This window comes from Bactrocera latifrons, unplaced genomic scaffold (genome assembly GCF_001853355.1).
Source record: "Bactrocera latifrons isolate USDA-ARS-PBARC rearing strain unplaced genomic scaffold, ASM185335v1 scaffold_24, whole genome shotgun sequence".
NCBI classification, from domain to species: domain Eukaryota; kingdom Metazoa; phylum Arthropoda; class Insecta; order Diptera; family Tephritidae; genus Bactrocera; species Bactrocera latifrons.
Window position 1 is genome coordinate 1,961,963 of NW_017535963.1, and position 13,726 is coordinate 1,975,688.

Sequence of the window (13,726 nt, forward strand, 5' to 3'; positions counted from 1 at the left end):
AAAATTTTATTCAATGATTTCGATATTCACTTTGGTTGTTCTTATTATTTCGAACACGTCTGTACATTAAAGCAAATATTGTTCACTTAACTACTTTGAGATAAGAACTTTTCTCATTTGAATGCTTTTCATGTTAAAGCAAAAAAAAATTTTTTTTTTAAATCTTTTCAAAACATAGAAGCGACTCTCAAATCGTTCATTTACATACATACATATGTACATAAATTTCAAGTTAACATTATTGCGTAAAAGAACGGATTTTAAATTAACGGAATTCATAAAGAGAAAATCAGTAAACCTCTTAAAAGACCACAGCACAATTAAAAGGAATTAAATATATTTTCAAATTTTCAACCAAAAAACTTAAATAAAATGTCACGATTAAGCTACGCTGCGAAAATATGGATGCAACCGCATCGATTGGCGAAAACCTTTACAACGCTRATACGTGTCATTTCCACCACGGCGCCAAAACCGAACTTCAGCAACCACGAAATTCCGTTAGCCAACGAAACGGTGAACGTTTTAGCGAAATCGGAGGGATTGACAGATAGCAGTGGACCCAACAAAAGCAATAATAAGGATTTGAACGATGTTGCGCCTATAGACGAGGCGAAATCGACTTCAATCAAGGAGGATAAGCTACCCGAAATGACAATTGTGGACATAAATAGCGGCTATGGACGTATGGACTTTGAAGATCGCATGGCACATATGGATCTGGAAGAACGCATTAACGAAGCTAAACAAAACAATACTCCAGCGTTGCCTTTAGTGCGCACAATGCCGACGGTGGTCAATATCGATGGCTACGGCGACGATATGATGTACGAAGACATGCCTGATTTGATTTTGCCGCGGAAAATTACCACAAAAGTAGCTGAACAAACTGCTGATGCAGCAGCTGCATATCCAATTGGTGATGGTGCTGTAAGTACGATGCCAATGGCGGCTGAAGCAGTACAAGTTACTAAAGGGTCCAAACAGGAGACAATAATAGACGCTGAGGAAGCAATTAAAGCGATTGGCGTGGATATTGCAACCAGTGAGCAGAAATTTGTGGCAGCCAGTACAACGAAGGCAAAAAATGCCATGGACGATGTGGAAGTAATTTGCGAGGCACCAGTGGACATAGATGCCTTCGCTAATGAGGAGGAGAAAAAGCAGGGCACTGTCGACATTGACGCCTATGGTGATGATGAGCGCTTCAAATTGCCACCGATACCGAAGGAGCGTAACAACGTCTTTGAATTTAAAGGCATCAAGATCATTATGCCCAAGCGTATGCTGCGCGATTCAACTTATCGCTACCGCTTGGATCCAAACGATAAGGACAAAGCAGACGATATGCAAATTTGCGTCTATGAGAAGTGAATCTACACATGGTGCAAGGGATATTTTATGAGGATTCTTTTTTTCAAATACTTATGTCATTTTGTAAATATCATGYCATTGGTAATGTATTTTTAATAAACTTAACTGTTTAAAAAATATAACAAAGCTCTGCAATATAGTAACTTATTACTACGAAAAACACTATACTACTAAATACTACTACGTCGTATGTCGTATTAGGTACGTAGCTTCTTTGTCAACAGTGCGCTACTTCCTACCTTTTTACGTTTGTCCTTTCCACTTTCGTCAGTTGGACTTTTGCCCTCTTTCACTTCACGGTTTATTTTGTAAGCCGCTGTCATGCGTTTTATATTCTCCTTGTGCACAGTTTCGTGAATAACTATACGATGTGGATAATCTTCGCCCAGCACACAGCCATATTCGCGTTGGGCGCTCAAATGTGCCTTCCAAGGTTCATAAATACAACCTGCTGGGTACTTGGCAAGTTCAGGTACATATTTTCTTATGTAAGCGCCAGTTGGATCGGTTTTCTTGCCGAAAGCAACCGGACTGTAGACACGAAAGTATTGATAAAAGAATGCTGAGGCTGAGAGCCACATCCAATTGCCGGCATTCAATGCCCAATCCTGATCGAGTAGTAATTCTTCGAATACTTTTTGGCCCTCCTCCCAAGAGATCCATAAATCACCACGTGTTAGAAAGCATGCAACAGCGTGACGCGCCAAATGATGTATCCAACCCTCCTGACGCAATTGACGCATTATGGCGTCTATAAATGGATAACCCGTACGGCCATTAGTCCAAGCTGATAAATGTACTTCATTGGTTTCCCATGGTATTTGTATACAGAATTTATTACCCAACATACGATCGAAATTTGGCTCTGACGCAGCGGCTGTGTAGTAAAATTCACGCCAGAGCAGTTGTCCTATCAATGATACGGGTGGTTTGGAATGCTTGGTTTGACGCTTAAGTATCGACATTACACGCTGATGAAACAAGCGTGCGCTGAGGCAACCAAACTTCAGGTATGGACTGAGCACAGTAGTGCTGGGTTCAAGCGAATTCGGTGCAGTATTTGGTTTTTCAAAAGCAGCAACCCACGATTCGTTGCTCAGTGAAGCATCCAAACGGCGTAAACCTTCAGTCTCGCCTGCAATTAAAAGTGTTTGCAAATTAGCAAAACCTTTGAAGATCTGCACATACTTACCGCCAACAAATTTATTTTCTCCTAACTCCTCGGGCCGCTTCACAAGTTCATCTAATGTTGGATATGCATAACAATTAGTGTTTTCTTTCTCCATTGTATCCTTTGGTGGCTTTTGTTCATCTGGCAATATCTCGGGGTTTGCCACCGGCAATGGCACAATTAATTTTTCGATAACGCTTAAAAATTTCTGATATGTTAGTGGCGCATTGCCACCATTTCTTTGTATTACTAAATCTGGATTATATATGGTATGCGAGGAAAATGCATCCACTTTTACTCTAGCTGCCTTAGCCAAACGTTGAATCTCTGCATCACGCTTCAATGCATACGGCTCAATATCACTTTCAAAGGTTAGTAAACTCACACGCCACTCCTTAAAGATGCGTTGAAAAACCGTAGCTGGTGTACCGCGCACCACATATAATTGCGTATTTAGTTTCCGTAAATTTGTGTCCAAGTCTGCTAGTGTTTGTTGCAGAAAACGCCAACGGTTCGCGCCAACGCGCAACCATTCTAACAACGCAGTATCGAGTATAAAAATCGGTCGCACACAATATTTTGTGGGTTGATTTACTGCTTTGGAGAAAACAAGAGCCAATGCTGGGTTATCATGTACACGTAGTCCTTTGCGAAACCAATGCACCAACGTAGTTTTCGACTCCATGGCTCATTCCCGAAATTAAATTCAAATTTAAGAATTTTACGCGAGAAAAATGCACTTGACTCCGTCAAATAGTGGAACATATAACAGCTGTTTTTGGAAATTGCATTCGAATTCCAATTGGAACTACACTTGAAATTTGGCAGCACTCTTCACTATATGCCGGACTTATTTCTGGATCAAAACGCACTCGTTATGATATCTAAATTGTAGCTTACTTTTAAAAATATTAACTTAATTTCACCTCTTCTTTAATAATTTTTTTTTTTGTTAACACGAGTAAATTAACCTCTGTTTAAGCATCTGAAACCTCTCGCTCAATTGGAAAGAAACAACACTGTTTGTATTTACTTGGGTTTGCTTTAACAACTCATTCGTAAATTCCAATCAGGTTTGTGGATTTTGACGTTTGTCTTCCAATTTGACAGTTCTCTGTTTTTTTTTACTTTTTCTTATTTGTTTGCAGATTAATTTTCGTTGAACGGCTTCCAGTTGATTCTTGTACAGGTTCTTGTTCCCGCAGCTCATATTTCATTCAAAAAATTACAGTTTACACCGTTTAGCAGTCGAATTAAAGCAAAGATAAAACGAAATATCTTGAGCAAAGAGTTTTATGCAAAAGAAATGTGCCTAAAATTCGCCTTTTAAATGTTTTTAATAGTTAATTCAGCAACGGTTGCAAAAGTGTAGTGAAAGCGGTGAGCGTGTGTGCCTAGCGTACTGGCAGATACTGGAAAACAAGAAAAAAAATTGCAAAAAGTGACGCGGGAGCAAGCCGATAAAATATGTGTTTTAAATGAATTAGAAGTAATTACAAAATTATAATATATGTATACTTGGCAAAGTGCGTATTATGTGTGAATGCATAAAATATGCGTATCAACTTGCAATTCGCTTATTTGGGCCTGCTATCGGTGACGTGTATTTCGAGGTGAGCGCTAAATTTGCTGACCATACACAATTGCATGCAATACATACATACTCACACTCATATTAAAATTTATATTCAAACATGTTTTACAAAATATTTGCATGGCTGGTTTACTAATGAAATAAATTAAATATTTTTCTTTTCAGTTGTTTTCTTTTCTTTGTGTTTCTCACAGAGAATGCTAAATTTGTAGCTGCATGTAGTGATGAATCGACAACGCTTCCTGTTGAAGCTGGCGCAGCTGTTGAACACAAAGCAGCTGCTGCACCGCCGGCAATAGAGGCGCATGCAGAAATTATACCGATAAATGAAGAAGTGGTAAAATTAACAAAAAATGAGGGTGAACATATTCAAGCGCCACAAACAGCTGCTCCAGCTGCTGCTAATGCGCCGAACAATGTTGTACACGATAGCACAACAGAGCCAGTAACAGAGTCGGCTGAAGGTTGGCTGTTGCCAAGTAGTGTTATGTATAGTGCAAGTGCAAGTGATAATGATGGAAATGATATAATACGTGAAAAAAGTGCTGTGGTTATAAATGAAGCCGTTGAACCAGCGCATCAAAACGAGAATGAGGAAATGATCGATTTTGCAGTTGAAGCACCTGCCTTGGTCGATGATGACTTGCAAAATCTGCAAGCAGAGCGTGAGAGCGTGCAAGAAAGGTAAATCTATTTGTGTATTTCTAATTAATTTCTGAAGTTACTCTTCAGCATTTAATCACCATTTCACACAGAATTTTCTGATTACTGATGAAATTCGTACAGAAATGTTCTTTTATTATGAAATGTTGTATATCAACTTATATTTTATATAGTTGTTTAACAATTGCGGTAATTTACTTGCGTTAAACGTTTTAAATAACCATTTATGATACTTGTTAAATAATACTTAAGTGGTTGCGTATGAAATTGATCTGAATACTTGTTTACGTTCCTCATTGATAACTTTGTTGTGGTTGCGTCGTGACTGCCTTACTGACGCCCATTGTTTATGTTAAACTACTTCCCCAAACAAATGAATATAATTTTTCGTCTAGTAATACATTTTTATGGGTTTAAATGCTTGAATGTGCGTGATATAGAATTAATTCCACATTCTGCCCTCTTATCAAGCTTCCAATTATGAAATTTATACCATAATTTATATTTAGAACACTCGTGTCGCGTATCAAATCATTGAGGAAACTACTACAATTTAAGCTTTATTTCTGCAGACGTTACTCGTCGCCTTATTCATGCCTTCCTAAGAAAAGTAAATATGAATGTTGTATTGTTAAGTTGTAAAGTCCAGGATGCACTGTGAACTTCAGCTGTTAAAATGTGATAATAAATATATACGAATGTATACATGTTTACTCATTTATCATTAGGCATTGCAAACTTCACTACACTTTGCTCTCAGCTAATTTATAATATATAAGCATRCATACATATGTCATGTATGTCCGTTCATACTCAAAGAGGGGCGTTTGGAAAAAAAACCCTGTGTTTAAAAATAATTACGGCCACACTTTAAAAGTGCATTATTTTTTGCACAAAACGACTGGCTGGCGAGCGGCATCTTTGTAGTACTTAAATACAATTTGTAAATATATACATAAGCACCTACATATGTACGAGTATGCACGTTTCGCAATTATCGACAATTTCTTAATGCGGAATTTCGATCAAAATATGCAAAATCAAAGCCAAAAAAAAAAACAGTTGAAAAGTTAAATATGATATGCGAAAATAACCATTAACAAGGAGGGGTAAAAACTAAGAGGCTTGCAATAAGGAAAATACTATAAATATTTCTGTTGTTGTTAATGTGTGTCAGAAAATCCTCAATATTTATAGATTGCCACAGTTCATTTGCGACTAATGAAATTTTGGCGAATATTTTAGATGCCTCTTTTGCCAAAAAGAGGTATCTTTATAAACTATTATTTTTCATGTCTTCTCATATAATTATTATTATTTTCCGCAATTTCGTTTGAATGCCACTAATTAACGGGGAAATCAAAAAATAATAATTATAAAAACTTGTGTACTCCTAATTGCATTGACAATGAAAACTTTTTGGGTGAAACAGCAAATTAAATGTGTAAAAATCTATAAAAAAAAACAAATACCAGTACTCATGGATTTGTAATACCAGTGAATAATTTCATAATAACTCCGACCGCAATTCCCAAGTTCAAAATTAGCTTGAACCCAACAATAATAAATGTCTAATGACGTGTTTAAGTAAATTACAGTGAAAATACTTTAGTTATTATCTGCCAATCAGTCGTTTTAGAGTGCCAGTAGTAAAACAGAATTATTATAAAAATGTGTACCTACTTAACTAAACAGATACATATTTATGTACACATGTAAATAAGTTGTTAGAATGAATTTTAATCAACCTTATCAACACAATGTTTTTCAAATTAATTCTGTTGAGTTATATTATATTTATGTGTAAGGGTGAAAAACTGTGCACAAATAATTTTATAATTTATTCCAAACGTGTTTCATAGCTATTTCAATTTTATAGTTAGCTGTAAAAGTTTTATAAAAATTTATATTTTTTTTATTTAAATCTGCTGTTATCGCTACAAGTAGAGTTGTTAAAAAAGAAATAATAAGCCATGCGAAACGTCACTTCCACAATATTTTTTATAGCTTTTTGTTATGATTATTTTATGTAAGTATTTATGTATTTGTGCACACACATATTTTCAAATACTCTACTTATTGTCTTGGTTATCTTTCAAAATACATACATGTAACTAAACGCATTGCATTTTTATTCATTGAAACATTGAAGATTAAATCTACAATTATGGTGTGTACAGCGCGCATAGGAAATACACAAAAGTGTATACGTAATTATATGGTGCCACTTTCATAGATTTCAAGCCTTCTTATCGTGCTATTTTTTGTTTGTTCAACTTTGACACTCTAATCTTCTATTTGCATTAGCTTTTACCGTTCCTGCTATCAGCGGCGGTGGCAAACAATTCCTGTCGTCGAGCACATTTTCGCACACACCCATTTAAAAAACATTAAAATAGTAAAACTATAGCTTGTTTAAAGTGTTTTCGCAACTTACGTAAAAAATATGTCTTTTTATTCAATTTAATATTCTATTTATTCTACAATTCTATTTCTTGTCCACCAGCAACAATGCAATTAATGTACGGTAAACAGCACTAAATTTTCCTTTGGTTTGGTGTTAAGTTCAAGGTTGCCACATTTGGCTTTCCGTTCGACTTCATGTCTGAACGAGTTAATTTGTATTTCGCTCTTTCGAAGGTCACTGCTGTCATCGAAAACTTTTAGAAAGAAGCATTTTGTATTATTATGCGCAATTTACGAATGCGCATTGGGACGAAAATAGTTGTTTGTAATATTTTATTTATTTTTTTATTATTTTTTAAATATAAAAAGAATTGCGTATTTTTCTTTTGTTTTCTTTTATTTAACAATTTTATTATTATTAATATTTTTTTGTTTTTTTTTGAAATGACTACGTGTGCCAATTGCTAGCTTCGATATTAGTTTATTTATACAATTTCTGATATTTAACTACTTGCTCGTGAAATTCGAAAATATTCTTTTATATACTATATTATTTTCCCAATATGTATTATGAAAACTTTTTCTGTATATTAATATAAGGTTATAAATATGTATAAGAAATAAAAATGTTGTATATAATAAAATATTTGTAGGTATGTAATTAAAATATTAACATGCAAAATATTTTAAAAATAGCTATCAATTATATGTTTATGCCACGTGTTTTAAAGTGTTTTTGGCATTCTTTGTTTTGAAATTCTTGAGTTCTACATGTTTTTTTTTTAAATATATTTTGACATACACACACTGTTCTTTATTGCTAATTCTACCTAATTGTGTCAAAATTTTGTCATACTTTTTTTTTGGAAATCTAATTTTATATCAAAACTGTAACACATTTTTTTTTTTTTTGGAATTTAGTTATGCAGACATTAATTTAAATATATGCATATGTTGTTGTAGCTCAGAAAACAATCCTCAAATAATTTAAAAGTATGTTTCTGGGTTGACCGTCCTTGGTTGAATACAATTCTAGGTCCGTTCGGCATATGCTGTTCTGACTATCTTGGCAATTGTAGATTGCTATTTTTCGATAGACCCAACAAAATTCGGTGATATCTATTTCTGTATTTACCTTATTGCTTTATAAATCATTACTGGAGTGACGATTTTTCAACGATGTTGTATTGTGGTTTAATTCTCTCCTTTTGTTTTTTTTTTTTCAAACTCTTTCTTTGTGCACCGACTTAAGTTTAGTCATAAAAAAATTGCTAAAAATAAGCATCCATTGTGTCATCAAAGATTTCTCGGCGACCTATTGGATTCCCTGAAAACTTACCCTCAGGTCCTCCAGCAAAAATAATGGAAAATCCCAAACCACCTTAAAAAGCTATAGCTTGTCATCTATTAACGTTCGGAGACCTCTTGGGTTCCTTAAAAACCTGCCCTCGAGTGCTCACCCATGGCTAAAGTTATATAGTACTATAGTTATCGTTTTCACTACCGCCCAACCTCCCAAAAACAATCTCAGCAAACGCAGCGTCGTTCTGTCTGAATTTCTCTTCGAGTAGTTCATTGACATCTCAGCACTATCGTTCAACAGCTTCCCACACCATGTCACCAACCGAGAAACAATTAACATTTCTACCTAAACAAAAACATAAAGTTTCGGAAAATCGAAAGCAAAAACGCCTTAATGCGCGCGCATGTCCATAACAATTTATCAGTCTGCCACTTGACCAGTAACGCCTGCAATTACCCGACGTTGCGCATTTAAATGTAATTTTTTATGACAACGAAATTAAAACGGTGAAAATAAAATATTTTGAAAAAAAAAAAAAAATAATGAAACACTAGCATGAAATGAATTGAAATTGCTTAAAACCGCCCGCATTGATGGCGCGACGCATATGTGAATTGCCGACAACAGCGCGCCTCCGCTGGGAAGGTGGTGGCGCTGAGCGAATTTAATCGCGCACCATTTTCACCCCTTAGGGATAAATGCATAATTTTTACAGCAGCATTTTTGCGCATAAACAATATGTGAAAAGTTAAAAAAAAGTACGATATTACAAAAACATATACTATATATATCGGGTGATTTTTTTGAGGTTAGGATTTTCATGCATTAGTATTTGACAGATCACGTGGGATATCAGACATGGTGTCAAAGAGAAAGATGCTCAGTATGCTTTGACATTTCATCATGAATAGACTTACTAACGAGCAACGCTTGCAAATCATTGAATTTTATTACCAAAATCAGTGTTCGGTTCGAAATGTGTTTCGCGCTTCAGCGATGAGGCTCATTTCTGGTTGAATGGCTACGTAAATAAGCAAAATTGCCGCATTTGGGGTGAAGAGCAACCAGAAGCCGTTCAAGAACTGCCCATGCATCCCGAAAAATGCACTGTTTGGTGTGGTTTATACGCTGGTGGAATCATTGGACCGTATTTTTTCAAAGATGCCGTTGGACGCAACGTTACGGTGAATGGCGATCGCTATCGTTCGATGCTAACAAACTTTTTGTTGCCAAAAATGGAAGAACTGAACTTGGTTGACATGTGGTTTCAACAAGATGGCGCTACATGCCACACAGCTCGCGATTCTATGGCCATTTTGAGGGAAAACTTCGGAGAACAATTCATCTCAAGAAATGGACCCGTAAGTTGGCCACCAAGATCATGCGATTTAACGCCTTTAGACTATTTTTTGTGGGGCTACGTCAAGTCTAAAGTCTACAGAAATAAGCCAGCAACTATTCCAGCTTTGGAAGACAACATTTCCGAAGAAATTCGGGCTATTCCGGCCGAAATGCTCGAAAAAGTTGCCCAAAATTGGACTTTCCGAATGGACCACCTAAGACGCAGCCGCGGTCAACATTTAAATGAAATTATCTTCAAAAAGTAAATGTCATGAACCAATCTAACGTTTCAAATAAAGAACCGATGAGATTTTGCAAATTTTATGCGTTTTTTTTTTTAAAAAAGTTATCAAGCTCTTAAAAAATCACCCGATATATATATATATATATACTATATATATATATATATATATATACTATATATATATATATATATATATATTGTCAGAGTAAAGGAAGAAATCTGCGCTTATAGCAACCCACATAGCGCACGCTAGTTATACAGCGTTAGCGCGCGGCCGCCCGCACTGCTACGCGGCGCTCAAAGGTGCTCCCACGATAAATGGCGACTGCCATGGCGCACATATTTAAGCCACGCTGCTGATAACTAACTGTACGCCAAAACATGTATGTAGGTATGTGTGCGCCTTTGTTGCGCGCCGCGTGCTTTAGTTCCAGTTTTGCGCTTCCAAACGTCAGCTTCTACTACATGCCACTAGACTGCCAACAAAGCGCTAAGCAACACCGCCCCCACCCCACCGCGCACATACAGCAACCTCTACTACAGTTTTACTTTCTAATTTTCTCGGTGTGGGCATTTCATTGATGCATAAATCGTTTGCGTTGGCTGCGCACCGTCGCCGCCGTCATCAAACATCCTTATAAAGGCATTTCACCAAATGTCAGTGGTACGTAGCAGTTAGATAGCGCGGCAAGGGTAGCGGCGGCCGTCGTCCTCATTGCGGCCACGTGAGTTAGTAAATCGCCTGCCGTCGCGCTGCCGTCACATTTAATGGGAAAAATGTCAAACGCCAACGTGCCGCGGTTAAATGAAATATTGAAAACGCATTTACAGTCGACACCTGGTCTGTCCAAGCGCAGCGCACGCGCGCGCGCGCCCGATACCGCTCTGAATACGCTTAGCGCGGCCGCCAACTGCACTCGTCTGCTTCTGGCTGATAAATTTAGAGCTCAACTAGCTAAGCGCGTTAGGAATATTACTTAGTATGGATATAAGCCGAGGCTTAACTGCTTTGCATACACCCACACATATACACACAACACGCTCAGCCACTAACACACACACAGATTCACCCGCTTAAGCTAATGCACATTTCACCTCTAGGAGTTATTGTGCTCGCGCTTTAAGCTAATTTAGAGTGCAAAAAAGGAAGCGAGGAAACAGCAGCAGCAGCAGCAACAACAAACAGAAATCAATTTACCCGCAGAGCCAAAGGAATAAATAAAAAATATGCACACATTTGGCAATAAAATTGTGTGATCACTTTCAATTGTAATTGATTGATATGGCACGACGCGGTGCGCACGCGCGTGTGTGTGTGTGGAGTCTGGAGAAAAGCGCAACAAGTGGTAGTTAGCTAACGATAGCAGCTTTAACGGTAAATAGATGTATATGTTACAGCCACATTGATGCTTGTTTTCTATGCTGCCATTGCTGTTGTTGATCCTGCTGTTGTTAATTTCCACAAAACATTCATTCATGTATTCAAATGTTTATCTTTTGTGATTGATGTTGCTTTTAGTAGTTAATTTTAATTCAACTCTATTTGTATTGCACGCAACACACACACACATTCAAGCTATTACTTAATTTATTATATGTATGTCTGTATGTATTGAAATGTGTTTTAGAAAGGGGTCGTTGGGGTATTCATCCGCATGTCCTCTGGCAAGTGCTTTCGAAAGTGCCATTAAATCACAAAGTTGTGTGAGAAATTATTCAAATTTTGGTAAAAAAAAAGTATGCTATTTGCTCCACTTCTCCTCTGTAACGTAAACAAAAACGGCTTCTCGCATGATTTGTTGAAGATTCGACCTATTACGCCGACCAAAATGTTGCGGGAGATAAGAACGGGAGGGAACATGACGAAAAAAACAAATTCAGTTCCTTCAGATTTACTATCCTTGTAAACTTGTTGGTTGGTGTCATAACACCAAAAAAACAAAAAAAAAATTGGCCTTCCGCTGATTCCCTCTGTAGGGATTTCTGTTCCAGCTGCCGAAATAACTGTTAAAAGCTTAAGATTAATTCATGAACTCCATAACAGACTTTTCAGAACTTTTGGCTTTGAGCCGTAGCAGATATTCGGTGTCAACCAACTGAAGTCTGAAAATTCGGCAAAATTCTGGCGATTCCACTTTACCAAGTATATGGAGCTTAGATGTTGTTGCATCTTCTTCTTTACTCGCGTAGACACCGCTTACGCGATTATAGCCGAGTTAACAACAGCGCTAGTCGTTTCTTCTTTTCGCTACGTGGCGCCAACTGGTTATTCCAAGTGAGGTCAGGTCCTTCTCTACCTGGTCCTTCCAATGGAGTAGAGATCTTCCTCTTCCTCTGCTTCACCTGGCGGGTACTGCATCGAATACTTTCAGAGCTGGAGTGTTTTCGTCCATTCGGACTACCTGACTTAGCCAGCGTAGCCGCTGCCTTCTAATTCGCTGAACTATGTCAAAGTCGCCGTGTATCTCATACAGCTCATCGTTCCATCGAATACGGTATTCGCCGTGGCCAACGCGCAAAGGGCTATACATTTTCCGCAGAACCTTTTTCTTGAGAACTCGCAATGTCGACTCATAAGCTGTTTTCATCGCCCAAGACTCTGCACCATATAGCAGGACGGTAGTGACTCATAAAGTTTGGTTTTTGTTCGTCGAGGGAGGAATTTACTTCTCAATTGCCTACTCAGTCTGAAGTAGCACCTTTTGTTAAGAGTTATTCTACGTTGTGTTTCGAGACTGACATTGCTGTTGGTGTTAATACTGATTCCTTTCTTTTAACGTGGGAGCCAAGTTCCGAGTACCACGACTGTTTGTTTGKTGACAGGAGATATTTCATCTTGCCCTCGTTCACTACCAGACCCATTTGCATAAGAAAGCATCCAGTCTGGAGAAAGAAGAGCCAACGGCACATATGTTGAGGCCAATAATATCAGATCCAGATTTTGTAAACCTACTACACCGTATACTCAGGTCGATCGAAAGCATGGATTTTATTTTTCAATTTATTGTGTTAATTATAGCTTGTTAGTTTAAATATCTAACCCTCGTATTGAATCCATCGACCGAATCCCGGTCTGCATGATATTCTGGAGTATGGCAAACGAGTTCATCGGACAGTTAAAGTAAAGTGCTTGCACTAAACAAAATGAAAAGTTTTTTTTTTAATCCCAACCGTTTTTAAAATATTATAACTTAAATTATTCTACTCGCGATTTTTCCAAATTCCCTACAACCACCGAACCTGTCATATTTCAACCGCAGCAAATCATAACGTTAACACTCGTAACATTTATAAATGGTTGAGCCGCAGGCGTTGTGACCCTAACAACATTTTTCAATTAAACCCTTGCTTTAATGCCTTCCTTAATACAATTTGTTTGCACACAACGGCATGGAATCACGTGACCTCCACCGAAGTGGCGCAGCAAGCGCTGTGTTTGATCTTCAAATATGTTTGTTGCTGTTGTTGGTCTGGTGCGGCAGACACAACATGGCTTTTGGCGCTATTAACATCGCTAAGAGAGAAAATCCTACAGACACAAGCGCCTTAATTACAAGGAATGTATGTACGTTGCGGCGTCGCTTTACACATTTACAGTTATTTATATGCCAAAAACAATTTTTATGGCTG

At 37.4% G+C, this 13,726-nt stretch overlaps 3 protein-coding genes across 7 annotated transcripts in view; 2 read left to right on the forward strand and 1 right to left on the reverse strand.

Moving 5' to 3' along the window:
• The window catches only part of LOC108969119 (cryptochrome-2), a 95,571-nt gene extending 92,194 nt beyond the window's left edge, over positions 1-3,377 (reverse strand). For 2 of the 3 annotated variants that reach the window (XM_018933657.1, XM_018933658.1), the window contains exons 1-2: positions 2,567-3,377; positions 1,614-2,509 (exon numbers count right to left, since the gene is read on the reverse strand). In XM_018933657.1, coding sequence (XP_018789202.1) covers positions 1,614-2,509; positions 2,567-3,230 — 1,560 coding nt within the window. In that variant the 5' untranslated portion in view covers positions 3,231-3,377. Of the gene's footprint in view, positions 1-1,438; positions 2,510-2,566 lie in introns of those variants that run through there. The other variant, XM_018933656.1, reaches the window with a different exon arrangement.
• LOC108969120 lies at positions 159-1,500 on the forward strand. The gene has a single exon (XM_018933659.1). It carries the CDS (start codon positions 373-375, stop codon positions 1,372-1,374), a length of 1,002 nt encoding a protein of 333 aa, XP_018789204.1. The 5' UTR covers positions 159-372; the 3' UTR covers positions 1,375-1,500.
• A 314-nt stretch (positions 3,378-3,691) lies between the features above and the next one.
• Positions 3,692-13,726, forward strand: part of LOC108969091 (splicing factor 3B subunit 2) — a 55,205-nt gene continuing 45,170 nt past the window's right edge. For 2 of the 3 annotated variants that reach the window (XM_018933596.1, XM_018933595.1), the window contains exons 1-2: positions 3,692-4,158; positions 4,305-4,823. In XM_018933596.1, the coding sequence (XP_018789141.1) occupies positions 4,100-4,158; positions 4,305-4,823 (578 nt within the window). In that variant the 5' untranslated portion in view covers positions 3,692-4,099. The remainder of the gene's footprint in view (positions 4,159-4,304; positions 4,824-13,726) is intronic. The other variant, XM_018933601.1, reaches the window with a different exon arrangement.